The sequence below is a fragment of the Diceros bicornis genome, chromosome 25 (assembly GCF_020826845.1).
Source record: "Diceros bicornis minor isolate mBicDic1 chromosome 25, mDicBic1.mat.cur, whole genome shotgun sequence".
Lineage (NCBI taxonomy): Eukaryota > Metazoa > Chordata > Mammalia > Perissodactyla > Rhinocerotidae > Diceros > Diceros bicornis.
The window spans coordinates 7,773,755-7,795,213 of record NC_080764.1 but is presented as its reverse complement, the minus strand read 5'-3'; the positions used below and the strand labels follow the sequence as shown (position 1 = coordinate 7,795,213).

The 21,459-nt window shown below is 55.9% G+C and overlaps 2 protein-coding genes across 6 annotated transcripts in view; both read right to left on the bottom strand.

Moving 5' to 3' along the window:
• Positions 1–3,963: 3,963 nt before the first annotated feature.
• On the bottom strand, positions 3,964–8,816 carry LOC131421532 (cytochrome P450 2D14-like). Its single transcript, XM_058568223.1, has 9 exons — positions 8,361–8,816; positions 7,491–7,662; positions 6,813–6,965; positions 6,562–6,722; positions 6,038–6,214; positions 5,711–5,852; positions 5,296–5,483; positions 4,688–4,829; positions 3,964–4,587 (listed from the first exon to the last, which is right to left on the bottom strand). Exons 1-9 carry the CDS (start codon positions 8,547–8,549, stop codon positions 4,409–4,411), a joined length of 1,503 nt encoding a protein of 500 aa, XP_058424206.1. The 5' UTR covers positions 8,550–8,816; the 3' UTR covers positions 3,964–4,408.
• Positions 8,817–14,269: 5,453 nt separating this feature from the next.
• Positions 14,270–21,459, bottom strand: part of TCF20 (transcription factor 20) — a 105,490-nt gene continuing 98,300 nt past the window's right edge. For all 5 annotated transcript variants that reach the window (XM_058568217.1, XM_058568218.1, XM_058568221.1 and 2 more), the window contains one exon: positions 14,270–15,546. Coding sequence is in view for 1 of the 5 variants with exons in the window: in XM_058568221.1 (XP_058424204.1) it covers positions 15,529–15,546 (18 nt within the window). In the remaining 4 variants the exon portion in view is untranslated. The remainder of the gene's footprint in view (positions 15,547–21,459) is intronic.

The window sequence follows — 21,459 nt, the reverse complement described above, 5'->3', positions numbered from 1 at the left end:
GGAACTCTGAGGCCAAAACCCACTAAATGGGAAGGCTCAGGAGGCCAGAGGGTGGGGAAGGGGCATTTCCTGGGTAGGGATCAGGTCCCCTCACCCATCCCAGGAGTATGTGAGACAAGCTCCCATTCTGGAAACAGCTGGAGTATTCTCTCCCGAGCTGAAGCAGGGCCTGCAGGAGGCACTGCACACCCCTGTTACCCCCCAGTTCTCTCCATCACTCACTCCCCAACAGTAAGAGAACCAGCTTCTTTCCAGGGTGCCTGCAGAATTTCCCCACTCAGAGATGGCCACCCAGAGATGGCTCCCCGGGGCTGTGGGCTCTTGGTATTGGCTTTCAATGTTTGCAGTTCATGCTTGGCTTGTGAAAGCTGCTCCTCCCCTTTGAATTCCCACATCCCCACTCTCCTGCCAGGCCCAGGGCCAGAGGGTGTAGCTTGCTGGGGCCCAGTGGGCCTTCCTCAGTTTACCCGGCCTTCCCTGCATCGTGCCTTGCTCAGGCCTTGATTTCTGTTCCACCCCCACTGGACGGACCATGTGCTGGGTGCTGGGCTGGGCACTCGCAGCCTGGCGGGAAGACGATGGTGGGCCCCTGCTCCACGGTGCTCACGACCAAGAGGAGGAACAGGAAGACAGAGAGCTGACAGGCTGGGCCAGCAGTGTGGGGATTGCTTTGAGGGTCCTGGGGACACTGCCTCAGGCTGGAGCAGGACTTTCTGGGAAAACTTCCTGGAGGACTTTGGCTGGCTTGGCACTGCAAGCCAAGGTGACCTGGCAGTGGGACCAAAGGGCCACTGTAAAGTCCTGGGCAGAGGGGTGAGGGGCAGAGAGAGGGAGGCAGCTCAAGACTGGTGCTTTGGAAGTCAGGCCGAGGACTGGGCTGGAGGGAACTGGCGTCCCTGGGCCTCCACGAGGCAGGGAGAACAGCTTTGTGGCCACTCAACAGACCAGGAGAGGAAGACCCATGGGTACCCTGGGGACTCCCCGGATCCAGCCTGTGGCCTCTCATTGGCCTCAGTTGAATGTCCTGTCCTGTGGGCAGCAACTTTCTACCCAGGACTGTCAGAGAATCAGGTGGTGTTAGCGGGGTGGGGGGGAGTGGGGGCAGGATGGTCCCTGTGTTGTTCATATAGTGGCCCTGGATAAACTGTCTTTATCCACCCTTTGTTTTGATGTGTCACACCCTCCCAAGCAGTCACCATAATGAGGATACCAAGGGCAGGCACAGACATGTCTGTAACTCAGGCAGAGTCCTCTAGACTCGGGGCCTGTTGTCCAGGACAGGGGCGGGGGGCCGGGGGGGGGGCCTTGCAGAAACCTCGGGAGTACAATGAGCACACAGTACAATTGTGAGACCGATGGCCTTTGCAATCATTGTGCAATTGCAGCCTCCATTGATCAGGGAATCGCGTGCCAGGCTCTGCTGCTCACTCCATGTGTCCTCCCCACAGCCCTGTAAGGCAGGTGCCTTTAGGGTCCCCAAGGCATGGAGGAGACTGAGTCTCAGGGTTCAGGTCAGGAGGTCAAAGTCACAGAGCAGCATTAGGATCCATCTCAAAACGCAGGCTCTGAGCTGCTGCTCTACATGTAAATTACTGAGATTTCTAATTTTAGAAACACATTCAGCCCGCCCTCGCTGTGCTTTTTCTCTGCTGAAGGTGCTGGGGTGGAGGGGTGAGTGCCCCCAGGGACCATGCCTGTCACAGGTGTTCACCCAGCAGGGAAGGGTCCTCTGGACACTGTGGGCTGAGAGAGCCCAGGAGTGATGTCAGCACAACTGGGGACCAGGAAGCGCCGTCCCTGGGTCCCCCATGCGATGTCGAGCAAATTCTGGGAGAAAGCCCTAGAAAGCAGGTAGGAAGCTGCAGCCTCAGCCAGGGCGCTGGGAAAGTTGGTGGCATTTGGCTCGCCTTGCCCCTCCCCCCGCAGCATGGAGCGCCCGCGGAGGAAACCCCCCCATTCCCGCTCCTCCCTCGGGACAGAAAGGAAGAGTGGAAGCTGCGTGCAGCTTGTGGGGCCGCAGGCCGGACCGCCTCACCTGACTCGCAGCGCGGACTCGCCCAGCGCAGCGCTGGGATCCAGGTGGAGGCCCCGGCAGGGCGGCCGCGGCTGCAGTTCCGCAGGCGGGCGCCGGGGGGCGCAGGAGGCCGCGGCCGAGCAGGGAACAGGGGCGGGAGGGGGAGCTGGGCAGGGCCCGCCTCCCAGAGATGGTTTATGGGTACGGGGCTTGGGCTTTTACCTTCATGTTCACACGCGCCCGCACACACACACACAGAAACACCACACAGAAATCTATTCACAGACAGAACCACCCACACTCAGACAAAACTCACATGAAAACACACACACACACTTGAACTCAACGTGGACAGATTCTCACACACACACACACACACACACACACACACGCACGCAGACGAAGCGCCAAGTGCCCTGGTTCCCAGCGAGGGCTGTGGATGCTTGCGCGGGGCCTCTTCTGGTGGAGGCTGCTCCCCATGAGGCTCGGGGTCCTCACCCGGCTTGCAGCACAGCCCAGATTCCTAGGCTCTGGTGTAGCCGTCGCAAGTTTATCTCTTGGTGTCGGGGGGCAAAAGGGTTGTTCTCTGAGCTCCCCATTTACCCTGACTGGACAAATGGTGGAGCCCAGAGGCCCTTTCCCGAGCTTGTGACATCCTCCAGTCACTTCCTGAGGGCTATTGTCATCTCACTGCTTTCTGCACTCTATTGTTTCTGGTTAGAATCTTAACGTCAGTGTTATTGAGGACAGATCCTTTGTTCATGATGAGGAGCGTCTCCCATCTTTCTTGCTGCTTTCAAAATTCTCTATCTTTTCCTGGTTTGATTATGATGTGTGCAGATCTCTGATTTTATCCTACTTGGGGTTCACTGAGCTTCTTGGTTGAGTAGATTAATGTTTTTCATCAAATTTGGGGAGTATTCATTTTTCAACATTTCTTCAATATTCCTTCTAGTCCTTTATCTCTCTCTTCTTCTGCTAGGACTCCCATTATGTGCGGTATGCTTGATGGTGCCCACAGGTTTCTGAATCTCTGCTCATTATTCTTCATCCTCGTTTCTGTTCCTCAGCCTGGATCAGCTCAGCTGATTGTCCTCATGTTCACTGATTTTTCTTCTCTCTGTTAAAGTCTGCTCTTGAGTTTCTGCAGTGAACTTCCATTTCACTTATTGAGCTTTTCAACTCCAGATTTTCTACTTAGCTCCTTTTTAAAATTTGTGTCTCATTACAGCTGTTCCTTAATTGGTGACACATCATGCTCCCACTTCCCTGTAGTTCATTAGATAAGATTTCTCTTAGTCCTGTGAACATACCGAATTAGCTGATATGCAGTCTGTGTCCAGCAACTCAACCATCAGGGATGGTTTTTATTGATGGCCTTTTTCCTGTCTATGAGCCATCCATTTTTGTTCCTTTCCGTGTCATGTAATTTTTTGTTGAAAACGGGACATTTCAAATGAGATAATGTGGCGACTCTGGAAATCAGACTCTCTTTGCTCCCCAGGGTTTGTTCTTGCTGTTGTTGGTGGTCATTGTAGTTCTTTCTTTGCTTAGTGACTGCTCTGAACTAATTCCATAAAGTCTCTATTCTTTATTGTGTGTGGCCACTGAAGTCTCTACTCAGTTAGCTTGGTGGTCAGCTAATGATTGGTTAGAGATTTCCTTAAATGTCTGGAACCAATCACTTTCCCAGTCTTTGCTGCACAGAAGTGCTCTCTGTGTGCTGGGGCATACTTTCAACATTCAGCCAGGCACTGGCTTTAGAGTTTACAACTTTCCCTCAGCCTCTGCTCCCTGTTTGCCCAGATGATCAAGCTCAGTCCGAGGGGACAGCTCAGGCCCCCCACCCCCAGGTCTTTCCTGAGCATGCACACAACTCCACACAGCCCTACACAAGTGCAGGGCCTCTGAGATTCCCAAGAATGTGTCAGATCTTTTCAAAGCCCCTGTGGACACCTCATGTCCCAGCTTCTCCTTTTAAGCTGTGTGGTGAATCCCTGAACCTGAGCGAGCTCACCCAGCCAGGGATTGGGCTGATTCCTATCAGAAGCCCATTCACACTCCTCCTGCTCCCTGACACCCAGGAGTCAAGACTTTTGCATGGACTTAGTCACCAACCAGGGCAGCCAGTGCTGGGTCTCCATGGGTGATTAGAGGGTAAGCTGTCACCTTGTGAGCCTCAGTATACCCGTCTCTCAAATGGGGTTAAATGCCAGGTAAGGCTGGATCAGGCAGGGGTAGGAGCTGGCCTTGGGGAGGCTGCTGAGGCCAAATCACTGCCAGGGGCTGTTCAGGGGGCCCAGGTGGGACTCAAGACAGGTTGGAGCCATCAGATTGGTTTATTGGACATCACCGTTTCAGCAAGGACTGGGTTAGGGGCTTGGTGCTCCCTGTCTAGCGGGGCACAGCACAAAGCTGGTACGGGGACGGGGTCACCAGGAAACCAAAGACACCGTAGTCGCTGGGGCGGGGCTGCCCAGTGGGCACCGAGAAGCTGAAGTGCTGCAGGAGGCAGGTGAAGAAGAGAAAGAGCTCCATGCGGGCCAGGGGCTCCCCGAGGCACGAGCGGCGGCCTGTGGGTGGGTATGGGGGCTCAGTGAGCCTGGGGGTCTGGGCTCAACGCCTCCAAGACTCCCTCAGGAGGGGGCAGTGAGCCAGGCTCCCCACAGGCACCTGCTGAGAAGGGCATGAAGGCCTCCTGCTTGACGAAGCGGCCCTGGGCGTCCAGGAAGTGCTCCGGGTGGAAGCGGAAGGGCTTCTTCCAGACGGCCTCGTCCTTCAGCACCGAGGACAGGTTGGTGATGAGCGTCGTCCCCTGGCAGGAGATGCCTGGCATGGGTGGGGTCTGGGCTGGGGGTTGCCTGGACCCCTGCCACCAAACATGCATAGGCTACAGTTTCTGCCTGGCACACACCTGGACACTTTCAAGTCAATCTCAGCTCAAGAAATTCCCCGCACCCTCCTCGTACCCATGGCAGGGCCAAGAGAATAGCCTCCCCTGGGCGCCCTTCCTACCACCAGTCCCTATGTACATGGATCCTCCAACAGACTGTGGCACATTTTAGTTTGTCCTCCCCTACCCAGACTGCGGGCTCTGCATGCACCTGGCCCGCCCTGCCTCTGCTTCATCCCCACACCCACCCAGGCTGGACAGTTGGTGCCTGGGGAAATGAGGATTAGGTGGCCTGGGTTCCAGTCCTGGTCACACTTGGCAATGGCCATGCTGGGGCTACCACGGGGCAGGTGGAGCTGAGCTGGGGTGAGGAGGGCCACAGGCCTACCTTGGGGATGAGGAAGCCCTGCACTTCAACGTCATGGGATGTCAAGTGGGACACGCCCAGTGGGATGATGTCCCCAAAGCGCTGCACCTCATGGACCACAGCCATGGTGAAGGGCATGTGGGCCTGGTCCCCCATCTCTGGTCGCCGCGCCTGCCCTATCACCTCATCGATCTCCTGTTGGACACGGCCTGGACAGACAAGCGTCCCCACAGTGGTCAGAACCCAGGGGGCTGGACCTGAACCTCCTCCGGACTCCTGTGCAGGGGCTGTGCCCACGGGAAGGAGGAGGTCACTGTGACCTCTGAGCCAGGGCCCAGCCTTTGCTTAGAGCTCCTGGTGGCCAGCCCAGTTCAGGGCCCCCAGCCTGTCCCTCTCCTCCCTGCCCCATCCCACCAGGCCCCCAGGCTGGGCTCACGCTGCACATCCGGGTGCAGGATCATGAGCAGGAGGGCCCAGGCCAGCGTGATTGACGTGGTCACCATCCCAGCAGAGAACAGATCAGCCACCACCAGGCGCAGGTTCTCATCATTGAAGCTGCTCTCGGGGTTCCCCTTGGCCTGGCCCACGCAGAGAGAGTGGGCTCCGTTGCCGAGGGAGAAAACCCCAAATGGCCTCCCACTCTGCACCCATCACCCCGGGTTGACTGATCACTGGGTGATACACAGGCCCCACCTCGCCTGGGCTCCCCTCATGGACCCTCAACCCACAACCCATGTCCCTGTCCCTGTCCCTGGCACCTCACCTTCTCCACTTCGTCCATGAAGGTGTCGGTCAGGTCTCGGGGAGGCTGGGCCGGGTCTCGGGTCATCCTGTGCTCAGCAATCAGCTCATCCAGCAGGACCATGAAGGCCCTCTGCCCCGGAAAGACCTTGGCAGCCAGCCCTGGGACACGCAGGAGCACTGGGATCGCTTCCAGCACCTGTTTTGGTCACGCATGTGGGGCCCTGGGTCCTCCCTGTGCTCAGGTGTTCACCTCAACCTATAAAGTCCCAGCAGCCTCCACGGTGTCCCCCACAGTGACCTGGCTCCTCCCTAAGTTTGGGCCTCTACCCTCCCCTAGCTGCCTGGGCCCCAGAAGGAGAAACCTAAAATCTACATCTCATGGGCTCTGGTGGCTTCCAGTGGCAGATACACTTTCCTTAGCCCTCTACTGGGGTCCGCTGTGCCAACACCCCTCTAGACAAATCCTCCTCCACGGAACCCCGTTGCAGGGCACAGGCCTCCATGGAGCTCGCCTGCAGGGCTCCTTGGCTCCCCCACCGTTACCTTGCGCAGGACGCCTGACTCCTCCTGCACACCTTTCTCCGCGAGGTCCAACAGCTCGCGGAAGCGCGGGTCATTGTACTCGAAGCGGCGCCCGAAAGTCAGGGAGGAGATCACGTTGCTCACTGCTTTATTCAGGAGGGCGTTGGGGCTAAAGGGGCGTCCTGGGAGGGGACGGTGCAGGTCAGGGGGTCGCCTCCATCTCCTCTTCCCAGCCTCCATCCCTGTCTCCTGTCCCTCAGCCCAGCACTCACCGGCCTGGTCTGCGAAGGCGGCGCAGAGGCACGAGGCCTCCTCGGTCACCCACTGCTCCAACGACTTCTTGCCCAGGCCGAAGTTGCGCAGGGTGGACACGGAGAAGCGCCGCTGCTCCCGCCACGCGCCCCCATAACGGGCTAGAATCACTCCTGGGAGCGGGGCGGTCGTGGGCGTGGCTCGGGTGTGCCCTGGCGCCGCCTCTGCGCGCACACTTAGCTGACTGGCTCGCCTGCCCTTCCGTCTACACCAGAGACATGCCCCGCCCCCCGCCCCTGTTCACACAGCCTCGCGCCTGCTCCGCCCACTCTAACCTCGTTCTCCTTCCCGCCAAGGCCGGGCCACTCCACATCCCCATCTGGCTGGGGACAGATCCCACCCTCTCCCAGCCACATTGCTCGCCAGTTCTCCCCACTGTGGGCAGGTCTTGGCTCCACTCTTGGCTCTGCCCACGGAGACCACCTTCCTTCAAGGAAGATCCGGGCCCGCCCTCCGGCCCGCCCACATCCACCTCCGGACCCTCGGACCGTCTTCTTCCTCCACCTGCCGCCCCTTCAAATTCGCTGACTTTTCTTGCTCCGCAGGTCCACCACCCTGCCTCCGCTTGGCCCTGCCGGGTCTCGGGTCACTGCGGGCCCAGTCCCCGCCGGACCGCGGTCCTCCCCACCTCCAGTTACCCTCCGCGTGCGGCCCGTAGCCCAGCTGCTCGTATACGGGCGCAGGTGGGCGGTCGGAGGTGTCCTCGCCGCGGTCCACCAGCGCCTCGCGCATGGCCGCCAGCCCATTGAGCACGACCGCGGGCGTCCAGGCCAGCTGCAGGCTGAACACGTCCCCGAAGCGTCGCCGCAGCTGCAGGCCGAGGGTCAAGGGCGTTCCACAAGTCCCGCCCCTGCCAGGCTGCTGGAGCCAGTCTCCTCGCCCTAGCCTAAGGGGACCACTGGGCCGCCAGCAAAGAGTGGGTGCAAGGAACCTATCTGGCCTTGTGACGCTAGAGGTCACATGCTCTTTAGTCGAGGACCTCACGTTGGAACAGACCACTCAGCCATGACTTTGCAGAGGTCACCAACATTGTCAGTAGGCCAAGTTAGCATTCCATTTTACAGGTGAAGAAACTGAGGTTCACAGAGGTGAGCAGTGAGGCCCAGGGTCTCACAGCAGCAAAAGGTTGGAACCTGGTCACTGTCCCTCTCAACCTCAATTTCCTGAGGTAAATGGGGCTCATGACCAGACTCCCCTCCCCCAATCTGAGGTCATCTCCCCCTGATGTCCTCAGAAGGGACTCAGGATCACATAACTTCGGCCCTGTCCCACATGATCCCAAACCCACGGCCAAGACCTACCCCCTCCAGGCCTTTGCCCTCTCTGATCTTTGATTGGAAAATTCAGACTGTCCTCAGGCCCTGCACAGATGTCCTCCCCCAGGAGGCCTCTCAAACCTGCCTCCTCCTTTCCCCCAGCTCCCTGTCCAGCCTGTGGCTTCACCACCGCCCACTGTCTGCTGCCATGTGGGTCCCCAGGACCTCTGTGCTCACCCCCACCTGCCTCACCCGAGTAAAGCAGCAAAGCGTGTCCTGGAAGTCCACCTGCAGCAGGTTGCCCAGCCCAGGCAGGGGCGTGGGGCCTGGTGGGTAGCATGGGGCCCAGCGCTGGCGCCGGTGCATCAGGTCCACCAGGAGCAGGAAGATGGCCACGGCCACGGCCAGGGGCCCCAGTGTCTCCCCGGTCAGCAGCCCCATGGCTGCCTCAGTGGGCACCCGGCTCCTCCACTCTGGACACACAGGCACCCCTCACCACACCAGGACGTCGGACCAGGCCAGGCAGGGCACTCTCACCAACCCTGAGGGCTCGACCAGCCTGGCCTCTCTTTATAAAGGGAGCTGAGACTGGCCTTTGCCCTCTGCCCTGAGCCTGTTGGCATGACTGTGCTGCCAGAGGGAGCAGGGAGGGGCCGGGGAAGGTCAGGAGCATGGTACAGAAGTCCTGTCTCTGCTGTCCCCTCCACGTGATTACCCAGGGTCAGGGGTAGAGAAGAGATGTCCTCACCCCCAGCCTGACTCCCCAGCATTGTACAGGTTCCGAGGAAGCACCAGGGGTCTTTGGACTTGATCCTGCCCCACCTGTCATATCAGGCTCACACTCCCTAATGTGGTCACAGCGTCATCCCCAGAACACATTCTTGCCTTCCGATGTCTCACCTGCCTCCTCCTGAGTGACCTTCACCTCCCTGCTTTGTTCCTGCCATTCTCAGGAAGGTCACTATGTTCAGAGGGTCCGCAGGTGCTGGGGGAGGCGTGGAGGGATGCTTAAAGTTCTCTGTGTCCCTCACTTCACACTAGTCCACTCAACACACACAGACACAGATCACACACTCACAGACCACTCACACACTCACACACTACCCACGTGCTCACATACTGACACACAAGCACATGCACACACACATTTATACACTCACAAAACCTTATATAGACACACATTAATACAAGCACCACTTACACACACACTTGTTCTCAGTGGTTGCCTGGAGCCGACTCCCTCCTCTCCCTGCCTGGAGGCTGCTGGCAGTGATGCTGAGGACCCTCACCTGGCCCTCACCTGGCTGGTGCAGGTTTGAATCTGGAGGTGGGGAGGCAGCGGTGTTGTTCCCAGAGCTCCCTAGTCACCCAACAGGCAGTTTAATGGCCAGGAGATCCTTCCTAAGTTGGTTACAAACTGGTCCTAGATCTCCTAGCTCATGAGGCCACCCAGGTGATGAATCTCCTCGTGCCTGTATCCACTTTCCTGACACAGAAATGTGGGGTGGGCACCAGCCCTTGTTGACTGAGCTGCCAGGAAGCTCAGGGGACCAGGGTGGCTTAGCAGAGGATGTGACTCTGTCCCCAGAGGAGGGGCCCTGCTTCCTCCTCCTCATTATCATTTGTTCTTGAACATCAGCTGCTCAGACTCTTTCTGGAAGACGGGGTGGGGGTGGGAGGGGTCGGCAAGTGGGGATGACGTAATTTCTTTACACCCTCACAGGCCTACTGAGGACCACAGGAGTGGATTCTCAGGCCTCCCCTTTTGCCGGCCTCCTCCCTCTCCCTGGGCCAGGTCCCCCTGCTCCAGCCCCATCCCTTCCACCCCTGACTCTGTGGTCCCTCAAGGAAAGATGCAAACCTCGGGACCAACCTGTGTCAGTGTGTGCCACCTCCAGGCTGGAATTGTGGCTCCCAGGCTTCCCCTTTCAGCTCAGGATCTCACTCCCTCCAAGCAGGGGGGTGACCACACCACGCCAGGGCAGGGCTGCTGCCCACCAGCCTCAGCACCCTCCTTCTTCAACAATAGAAGTTGTGGGATTTGAGGCTGAGTTTAAATCAGTGAAGCTGATGGGAAATTTGAGGCCAAAACCCACTCCAATTGGAAGGCTCAGGAGCCCAGAGGGTGGGGAAGGGACATTTCCTGGGTAGGGGTCAGGCCCCCTCACCCATCCCAGGGGTATGTGTGCCAAGCTCTCATCCTGGAAACAGCTGGAGTATTCTCTCCTGAGCTGAAGCAGGGCCTGCAGGAGGCACTCCTCACCCCCGTGTCCCCCCAGTTCTCTCCCTCACTCACTCCCCAACAGTAAGAGGACCAGCTTCTTCCCAGGGTGCATCTGGACATCCCCCACTCAGAGATGGCCACCCAGAGATGGCTCCCCGGTACCGTGGCCTCTTGGTATTGGCTTGCAACATTTGCAGTTCCTGCCTGGCTTGTGAAAGCTGCTCCTCCCCTTCTGAATTCCCACATCCCCACTCTCCCGCCAGGCCCAGGGCAAGGGTGTCGCTTGCTGGGGACCTTCCCTGCATCTTGCCTTGGTCAGGCCTTGGATTCTGTTCCAGCCCGCAGGACGGACCATGTGCTGGGTGCTGGGCTGGGCACTCGGACTCTGACAGGAAGACGATGGTGGCCCCTGCTCCAAGGTGCTCATGACCAAGAGGAGGAGCAGGAAGGCTGAGAGCTGACAGGCTGGGCCAGCAGTGCGCGGACTGCTTTGAGGTCATGGGGACACTGCCCCAGACTGGAGCAGGACTTTCTGGGAGGACTTCCTGGAGGACTTTGGCTGGCTTGGCACTGCAAGCCAAGGTGACCTTGCAACGGGACCAAGGGCAACTGCAAAGTCCTGTGCAGGGGGGTGAGGGGCAGTGGGAGGGAGGCAGCTTTGCAGGTCTGGCTGAGGACTGGACTGTGGGGAACCAGGGTTGCTGGGCCCCCAGAACGCAGGCAGACCAGTTTTAAGGCCACTCTACAGACCAGGAGGGCAAGACCCATGGGCACCCTCAGGACTTCCTGGGTCCAGCCTGTGGCCTCTCATTAGCCTCATTGAATGTCCTGTCCTGTGGGCGGCAACTTTCCACACAGGACTGTCAGAGAATCAGGTGGTGTCAGCAGGAGGGCAGGATGGTCAGAGTGTTGGTCACAGAGTGGCCCTGGATAAACTGTCTTGATCCACCCTTTGTTTTGGATGTGTCATGACCACCCAGTCAGTCACCCTAATGAAGATATGAAGGCAGGGACAGACATGTCTGTAATTCAAGCAGAGCCCCCATACTCGGGGCCTGTTGTCCAGGACGGGGAGGCCTTGAGGAAACCTCGTGAGTACAATGAGCACACAGTACAATCATGAGGCCGATGGCCTTTGCAATCATTGTGCAAGTGCAGCTTCCATTGATCAGGGAATCGCGTGCCAGGCTCTGCTGCTCACTCCACGTGTCCTCCCCACAGCCCTGTAGGGCTGGTGGCTTTAAGGTCCCCAGGGCATGGAGGAGACTGTCTCAGGGGACATGTCAGGAGGTCAAAGTCACAGAGCAGCATTCCAGTGCATCTCAAAACGCAGGCTCTGAGCTGCTGCTCTACATGTAAGTTACTGAGATTTCTTATTTTAGAAACATACTCAGCCGGCCCTGGCTGTCCTTTTTCTCTGCTGAAGGTGCTGGGGTGGAGGGGTGAGCGCCCCCTGGGACCACGTGTGTCACAGGTGTTCACCCACACAGGGAAGGGCCCTCTGCACACTGTGGACTGAGACTTAGAGTCCGGGGTGACGTCAGCACGATGGCGAGCAGGAAGCGCCGGCCCGAGTCCCCCAAGCACCGAGACGCGGCCCTGGGTCCCCAACGCGATGCGGAGCAGACCCTTGGAGAGCCCCCTAGAAAGCAGGTAGGGACCTGCAGCACTAGCCAGCCCGCTAGGAAAGTTGGTGGCATTTGGCTCGCCTTGCCCCTCCCCCCGCGGCATGGAGCGCCCGCGGAGGAAACCCCCCCATTCCCGCTCCTCCCTGGGGACAGAAAGGAAGAGTGGAAGCTGCGTGCAGCTTGTGGGGCCGCGGGCCTGGCCGCCTCACCTGACTCGCAGTGCCGACCCGCTCAGCGCAGCGCTAGGATCCAGGAGGAGGCTCCGGCAGGGCGGCCGCCGCTGCAGTTCCGCAGGCGGGCGCCGGAGGCCGCGGCCGAGGATGGAACACGCGTAGGACCAGAGCGGGGCAGGGCCCGCCTCCGGGTTGATTTGCGGTTGCAGGGCTTGGGCTTGGGCTTGGGCTTGGGCTTGGCAAGATGAAGAAGTTCTGGAGACCCGCTGCACAATGTGAATATACTGAACACTACTCTGCTGTACACTCACTGGTTCAGATGGCAAATTTTATGTTTCCTTATGATTTAAAATTATTAAAAAAATACATTTCCACTACACACCTATTAAAATGGTCAAATCCAGAACACTGAGAACACCAAAGGCTGGGGAGGATGCGGAGCAACAGGAGGTCTCACACATTGTTGGTGAGAATGGAAAATGGCACAGACACTTTGGAAGGCACTTTGGGGGTTCCTTACAAAACTCAACATTCTTACCATGTGATCCAGCAATCACGCTCCTTGATACCGACTCGAAGGAGTTGAGAACTTATGCCCACAAAAAACCTGCACAGGGATGTTCACAGCAGCTTTATTCAAAATTGCCAAACCTCGGAAGCAACCAAGATGTGTTTCAGCAGGTGAATGGATACTGTGGTACATCCCGACACCGGAATATTCTTCAGCACTCGAAAGAAATGAGCCTTCAAGCCATGAAAAGCCATGGATGAACCGTAAATGCCTATTACCAAGTGAAGAAGCCAATCTGAAAAGGCTACATACTGTATGATTCCACCTATATGACATTCTGGAAAAGGCAACACTATGGAGACAGACAAAAGATCAGTGGTTGCCAGGAGCTGGGGAACAGGCGGACACAGGATTTTCAGGGCAGTGAAACTTCTCTGTGTGATCCTATAATGGTGGATATATGTCAGTGTACATTTGTCCAAACTCATAGAATGTGCAACACCAAGGGTGAACCCTGATGTAAACTGTGGACTCTGGGTGATGATGATGTGTGAATGTGGGTTCACTGATTGTAACAAATGTAACACTCTGGTAGGAAAAGCCGTGGGGGGAGGCAAGGGGTATATGGGAACTTTCTGTACATTCTGCTCAATACCACTACGAACCTAAAACTGCTCTAAAAAATAAAGTCTATTACAAAATACACAGAACTCTAAAGCGGCGGGAGCTGGAACGCACGTGAGCAGCTGAGGCTTCCTACAGAAGCCAGAAAGCTGGAGCCAGGAGGGAGTGTGGGACACAGGCACTTGCCAGTAAAAGGTCACTTCAGAAGCCAGTTTGAGGGAAGACCTAGAACAATGACAAGAGTTTTGCTCAAGTATCATCAAGTCAAAAGGGGACAGAAGGATAAAAGGCAAAATGACAAAGAATCAGTTGCTTGTCAGGAAAATGTTTTCCTCAAGATACATATTTTTCAAGTTTTGTGGGTTAGCCCTTGACACCTGAAATCTATAGAACAATTTCATCTAAGTGTGTTAATGCCAAGCCAAGACCAGACAAGAAACCAAACAGCTCAAAAAGCAGTTATTTCTATGCAGGTCTCATGGCCCACACAGCACACCCACCCACACCTCCATCCTCACAAGCAAAATGAGAAATGGACGGCACTGCTGGATGTAGCCATTAAAACGAAATTAATCTGCCATTTCTGCAGCCCCAAATTGATAAGCACACAAGAACTCATTTATAATTGCTTATTTCTACTCCACAACATTCCTTCCAGTATTTCTGTTCTCTAAAAAAGTCCATTAACATTGCATTATTTTTTTATAACCTTTAAAATCAATGTTGATTGGAAATATGTCCTCATATCAACTTAAGCAAATCTGACCATCCCCACACACTGGCTGAGTGCCGCCCACCCAGGCAGGGCAGCAGACAGGAGCCTTTGGTTTCACTTCCTTCCAGGCTTTCCCGCCGCAAGGGCCGCGGGGCCTGGGTGAGGCTAAGGATCCGCTGGGCCACTCAGATGGCCGCCGCCTCTGTGGCAGCACCAAAGCCACCTCTGGGGGCTGGAATGGGATGAGGAAGAGACGCATTTGCTTTATATTAAACAAAAAGGGAAATAAGGTTAAAATGAAGTTTATTATTTTTTTGATTTTTTTTGCTTGTTTTTTAAATAAAACTGTTTTGTGAAACAGCTATTTTATCCCCACGGCAGAGTGACCCCTGAAAGATGCACTAACCCCTTCTTAAGGCCTTAACAAGATTTTTTTTTTGTACTTTTTTCTTCTTTTTTTAAAACTCAGATATTTAAAAATTATACAATTTACAAACAAAACAACACAACATAAAGAATCATGTAGCATGGGGGGCTGCTCAACTGACAGGCCCCCTTCTCCTTTATAAAAATGAAAGCAAAAGAGAAAAGGGTTTACTGGGTGTCCCTGGTCAGCTTACCCCACACTGATTACAGCCGACAGTCCCTCCCCCATGTCAATTCCTAACCTTATTTCCTGTTCCCTCGGGGGTCAGGGCACAGCTGCCTGGAATGTGCCCAGATGAGGGCCAACTCTTGACCCTGGCCTGCCATGTGCACTTAGTGGGGCATTCGGGGTTCTCACTGGCCACAGTGACCCAGGACACAGCTGTGACCTCCGGGCATCTGCCAATTTCACCCCCCCAAAAAAAGATAAAAAATTTAAAAAATAATAAATAAATAGTGTTTCTGGAAATGAAAAAATTTATTTTTGTGTTTAAACATCATTCTCTCGCTCCTGAAAACATGGACCGTCCCCACTCCCCCCACCCCAAACCTTCCCACTTTGAGACAAATTAATGACAGAAGGATGGTTTTGGTGTGGTTTGTCTGCTCTTTCAATCCTGGGTCTAGAGTTCTCTGAATTGGTGCGAGACAGACTAAAGATCAAAGCCACACCCCCATCCTTAATGAGATGAGAGTTTGTTCAGTTCAATTTCACATTTAAATTTCACTGTTATTGGAACAAATTTGGAGTTCTTTAACTAGATAATTTTAAAATAGAATCAAAAGGGATAGCGCACCTTTCATTTAAACAAAGTCTTTCCAGACTAAAAATAGATTTATATATATATATTTTTATCCCTCCCTTTTAATTCCCCCCTTTCCCATCATCCCACCCCTCCCCCCTCCCCCCACATTGTCACTATGGAGATTGTGTCCATGGAAACAGCCATTCCAACTTCTTGGGTCTTTCTTTCCTGTGGTGTCACCAGTTTGAGGGTGATGTAAGAACTTAGGAGGAAGTGCTGGCGTGGGCAGGCACGTCGGGGTAGGGCAGGGTGGGGTGGGGTGTGGCTGCACAGTAGGACGATTTCCATTCCATCACAAGTGTCCACCACCATCTCATCTCCACAGTCTCACCTGGAAGACAGAACAGACATTGGGTGCTAGGAACCTCCACGTGGTCCTGCAGCCAACAGCCCCTGTTCCACGGTGGCACCGGGAGGGGGCTTTCTGCAGGATCCAGAAGCTGAAGACCCCTCTGTAAATGTGCTGCTGACAAAGGAGACATCCAAGACCAGTGGGGGAGCCACTGTGTGGCTCTGGGCCTGGAACATGGTTAAAGGCAGCAATGACCTGGCCAGCTGTGCTAGGAGACTTTGAGTGCCCCTCACAGCGTGCCTGCCTCCCCCGAGCATGGAAGGAACTAAGACTAGGAGAGAACTCCCTAACCCTCCAGGTGGGGGCTGCCCTGGAGAGCGGCAAGCTCTCAGGGTGACCGGTGCCAGGGATCCCACCACGCAGGGCATGCAGCGGGGCTCAGCATTTTGGTGGCAGGGCGCGGTCCTCACAGAGGTGGCTGAGCTCCCCGCCACTCTGGAAGAACCAGCTCAGGACCACTTCACAGCTGCTCCTAGCTGACAGTCAGTTCTTTACACTTCAAGAACACTCTTCCCGTGAGCTCTGACAGGGAGGGCAGGTCTCAAGCCCATCCTGAGGCTCCCCAGTGTCCCCTGTGGCTGGCATCTCCTCTTCCAGCCCAGGTTCCAGGCTCAGGAAGATGATCTTGACAGCCCACGTGGGGTCGGTGGGGTTGTACCAAGGGGCCTCCTCAGAATGCTTCGTGGGTCATTATGCGTGCAAAAGTCACAGAGAGACAGAGCAGTTCCAAAGAATTCAGTCCAGAAAAATTAAACCAGAAGCCAAGAGTGGTGGCAGCCTCACCCTCACCTGCTCTCTGCCAATCACAGCACTCTTGGAAACTGTGTGCAGCATGGGCTCACCTCCCTTCTTCCTCAAACCCTCTCTAGTGCCCTCCTCCAACAAATAAACCTCAAGGAAATCCAGGCATCTCGATCCCTTTTCTGTTTCCATGAAACTTATCAATACACAAAATAGTTAAGAAGGCTGGTCTGTGTGCATGAGCTAAGAACGTTCTATTTAAAAGCACACACACATGCCTTCCCTGCCAAAGCAAGATTCCTAACTGCTTGGCAGAAAACATGAATCAACAGGAGGACACTTTGCGCAGACAGCAGGACAACGTTGCCACACTCAGGTAAAAGCAAACTCAGGGACTCCAGCTGCCAGGCCCTGGGGACATGGGCCAGTGGCTGAGCCATCTGCCATTTCCAGGATGTCCATGGCAACAGTGTGGCTTCCCTAGTCCTGAAGGTGGCCCTGGGCCCCGGAGGACACCCCAGCCCTCAAGGTCCATGCTTCCTCCTCCCCCAGCACGGGGAGACCCTCCACTGCCGCACCCTGGTTTCCTGAGGCTAAGGCTGCCAGGAGAGGGAGAGAAGCAACCTTCTCTGATGCCACCCCAGGAACCAAAGGCCCTCTGTAAAGACGACAGGGCAAAGCTAATGGAGCACTCCAAGCAATGACCAGAGGGATAAAATCTTGCTGGGGACGCAGACACCTGTATGAACAGAGGACTGATGCCCACGCGTACCCTGAAAGGCTCTACTCATGGAGGGAGGGATGGGGCACGTTTGCCCTTCCCCCAGTGCTCGGCACGGTCTCACGCCTGCACCCTTATCCTGCTCATTACTCAGAACAGCAGGCCCCACCCAGAATGAAGCACGTCTCGGCACCCAGGGTCTGCCCGGCCTGTGGGCTCTGTCAGCTGCTGACCTTGGACCTCTCCCTCAGTGCCACAGGGGTGCCTGGTGGTCCAGGAAGGCCCGTCAGCACCTCCCACCGTGGGCTCTACCTTCCAGCCTTCCCAACAGGGACCTTTCCCCAGGGTCTGATATTAGACTGGCCTCAATACAGGATACCCTGAATGTAATGGGACCCTAATTTCTCAGAGTTACTTCTGAAAGTCTGTTCCTTCAGTAGTGAGAACAGGAAGAAAATTCTTTAAGTACCTACTTTGTGCCAGGCACTATGTGCTAGGAGCTTCCAGACGAGATGTTATTTCATAACACCGAGAGGCTGGACCCCCATATCATGGAGATGAGGTAGCCGAAACTAGGGAAGTGACACACATATCCCAAAGCCACACAGTTAGAGGTGGGACCAGTAAGAGGTAGGACATCCACCAAAGCTTTTCTGCCCAGGGCCTCAGGGACCGTGCCTTTGAGCCTCGATTGCTGTGTGGTCCTGTCCAACTGCAGGGCACATGGCAGAGAGATGGCAGTGCCTTGGGCAGAGAGCCACGCAGCAGACGCGGTGCCAGCTGCAGGAACTGTGAGCTGAGTGAGCCAGCAGCCACTCGGTGCCGAAGATTGTCCACCTTCTCTTTAAAAAGGTATCTAGATGTTCGGCTGCCAGTGAACAGGACTTCATCTTGGGCCAAAGGCTTCCAACACTCTGTCCCTCTCCGTCAGGCTCCCATGCACCCCTTCAGCTTCTCCCCTGTGCCCTGAACAGGGGCTGGGCCAGGCTGTGCTGTGAATCCTTTCACATCACACACCAAGCCTGCCTTCTCCAACCGCAGCAGGAATCCACCACCTCAGCCTCACCCAACCTGGCCAGGGGACTCTCCTCCTCTCTAAAATAGACCCCTAGTTCCTCCTGGTAGAGGGGGCGGGGAGGGGATCTCATTCTGACTCTGCACCGATCTAGGGCACAGTCAGAGTCAGAGAACACTCTCCTCTCTGGGACACATGCACCCCCTCACACAGACTCCCTCAGCACAACCGGGTGCCTGCTCTAGGCTGGGCACAACAGGGCAAAGACAGATGCAGTCCCCGTCCTCACGGAGCAGACAGTCTAGTGGAGATGCAGATACTAAGTAAACAAATGATCTGAAATTGTGATGTCAGGGAGGCTGCAGAGTGGGGAGAAGGGTGGTTTAGACAGGGACTCAGAAGGGAAGGCCTCTGTGAGGAAATGACATTGAAGCTGAGACGGAGCCTGTCACAGGAAGATGGGGAGGCAGAGCGCTCCCGGCCCAGGGAACTGCAAGTGCAAAAGCCCAGAGGGAGGAGGCCCGGCCTCCGAGGAGCTGAAGGAGGCCAGGAGCCTGGAGACCTCGCCAGAGACCTCCACAGGCCTTCGGAGGCATGGGTAGGAGTCCAGACTTAATTCTAATTGCGATGACCACCTCTGAGGTGGAGAAGAGAGGACTGGGGGGAGGTTTGCTAAGGACTGGGCTCCGCTACCGAGAAGCAGGGGTCTGAGCAGAGCAGCAGTGCGCGGGAGGCAGTGCAGAGGGGGAGGCAGGAGCCGCACAGGCCCGTGCTGGGGTGGGATGGTGGAGGAAAGTGGAGAGAGTCGAGTTCTGCTCTGGAGGGGTAAGCCCAGGACCTCCCCTGGACCAGCCTGGGGGAAAGAGGACTCCAGGACGTGACACCCGTTCATGCATGTGCAGCTGTGTGACGTCCCCAGCATGACATTCCAACTCCAGAAGCTGCTCAGGGGGGGCCAGCTCCAGGGAAAGGGGGCCCAGCTCCAGGGCAGGGGGGCTGCTGTGTGCAGGCGGCATCCTCTTGCACCCAGGACGAGGCAGCCGCCAGACGGCGGTTACCACTTCCCAACCACTGGACCAGGGGCCTGGCAAGGGAGTGAGGCCTCCTTGTTTACTCCAGGACAGGAACGGAAGACAGGGTTCTGCTGTCAGAGCCCTGCCCACCAGCCACACAGAGCCAGCACAACGACGACAGCACAAGGAGAGGGCGGGCAACCACAGGCCCGCCACACTGCTTCCCCATCCTCCCAAACAGGTAGGAGGCGGCCCACTGGATGGCTGCCCAAGGACCTTTCCTCTCTGGCATTGCTGGCCTGGCGAGGGACAAATTCCAGGTAAGTCACATGCTGGGGGGAGGGCAGCAGGGGTCAGAACTTGTATCTCCTAGACCCTGGCCAGGGTCCAACCTGCAGCCTTGACCCCTCTAGCTCCCGCTAGCAACAGCAGACTAGCAGGCTGTGAGAGCAGCGGCCCAGCACTTGCTAATGCCACCCCCGGTGCCAGGCTGTGCCGGGCATGTTAGAGACGTTTCTTAACTGCATCCTCACAAGGTTGGCCATTGTCATTCCTCTTTTTATAGAAGAAGAAACTGAAGCACAGAGACATTAAGTAGCCTAACCCTGGTCACACAGCACTTTCCACATCACTCTGTGTGAGAAAGGGGTGCTCCAGGGAGCGGGACTCACATGTACATCCACTGTCCCTTCCCTGCCTTGTCGGGATACCCAGTGATGGTGGCTCTCCATCCCTAGCATGGACCCGAGATGAAGGTTCCTTTAAGGGAGGGGCTGTCTCTCTGTCCCTGATCACTGGGGTTCTGCACAACCTGCAGCGGGCTGACGGGGTCCCTGGGCCTGAAGGATGGCGACTGCCCTCCATGTGACTGCTGAACTGAGAAACCAGGTCAAGGGTCAGCCTCGTGGGGACAGCATATGAAGAAAAACGTTTCAGGTAGATGAGACTGGATGCAGTATGTCCGTCCTTGCCCCCCAAGAGGTGAATGGTCCGACCTCGACAGATTTGTACTACTCCGTACGAGGGGTCCGGCCACTTAATCACTCAGGGCTTCAGTTTCACTCGTATGAAGAGGAACAATAATGCCAACCTTCCGAGGAACGAATGATGAAGCTTATCGTTCTACTCAAGAGCTAAGGGCTCTGTCAGCTGACAAGGCCCGGGAATGGGTAGAGACGAAGGAAATGATGAACAAAATTAAAATTCCCAAGAGGAGATTTGCCCACCAGGCTCAGAGCCCAGACTTCCTCTTTTTCTCAAACACAAGCTGGAACTCCAGGACAAAACACAAACCACCGAAAAACAAATGGTTCTTTCCCTAACCAGGTCTTTCAGGACACTTCCAGGAGTTTCACCGTGGTCCCTACAGAGCAAGGCTAACCGCCGGGCCAGGCAGAGGAATCAACAGGAAGGTGGCACAGCCGGCCCAGGCACAGAGACACAGAGACACAATCAAGCCCAGGGACAGGTAGAAAGGCCTACAGAAACGTTCTTGAAAAGCCACCCAGACTGCTGTCTCGCCCTAAGGGCTGCTCAGCAGGAAAGTGGTGCAGGAGTCAGGGGACCCCAGCGGGTTCCAGAAGTCCAATGGCCGCTGCTGCTCAAGTCTACAGGGCTGCATTTGCTCACGTGGTTCCTATGACCCAACCACCTGTCCTGCTCTGCTCCTTCCCTTCCCAACCCCACCCTCTCGAAGCGCAAGAGAGAAAAGCAGGACTGCAAACTCCTCACTTGACAGCCCCCTTAAGAAAGCACATAAGCCCCCACCAGCCGCCAGACTCGTCACATGGTGGAGCAGACGGTCCTTCTTGGGAAGTTGGTACCAGGATCCACCTAAGAAACAAAGGACTTCTCAGAGGAGGAACACTGCCACATTCTGAGATTAATTCTATTTTTTCCTCAAATTACTGTTAGGTATTCCAGGGAAGGGTGGAAACCCCCTGGGTGTAACAAGGGGGGAGGGAACAGTCCACAGAGACTCATCAGGGACGTAGTACTGCCCAAAAGGACCAGGTCTAGTACACCTGTGTGGGGGTTGCAGACGCCTGGAGTAAACACAGAAGCCCTTCATTTTAAGAGAAATAATCCCTTAACGAACATTTCTGAGCCAACTGGTCCCCTAGCACCCTGCAGGAGCAAGTGCCCCAAGTTACACATTGGTTTTTCTTTTTCTTCTCTTTACCATCCATTGTCCTCATCCCTCAGTGGCTCAGGGAGGGCAGGGAGGTGAAGAAGCCAGCGGGGAGCAGTGGAGACCTGCTGCTCTAGAGGCCCAAGTCTTATAATCCCGTTTTTATAGACACACGCCGCCAGCCCTGATCACGAGCCCACAGACACACTCACAAAAGCACAACTCAATCTCGGGAGATTTTTAAGAGTAAAATTAAATCAGATGCTAAACT

Coding starts and splice junctions, on each gene's coding strand:
- LOC131421532 (XM_058568223.1), bottom strand. CDS start 8,549: ATGGGGCTGCTGACCGGGGAGACACTGGGGCCCCTGGCCGTGGCCGTG. Junction 5,484..5,710: donor CCTGCACCCGGATGTGCAGC/GTGAGCCCAGCC, acceptor TTGTCTGTCCAG/GCCGTGTCCAACAGGAGATC. Junction 4,830..5,295: donor AGGGCTTCCTCATCCCCAAG/GTAGGCCTGTGG, acceptor ATCTCCTGCCAG/GGGACGACGCTCATCACCAA.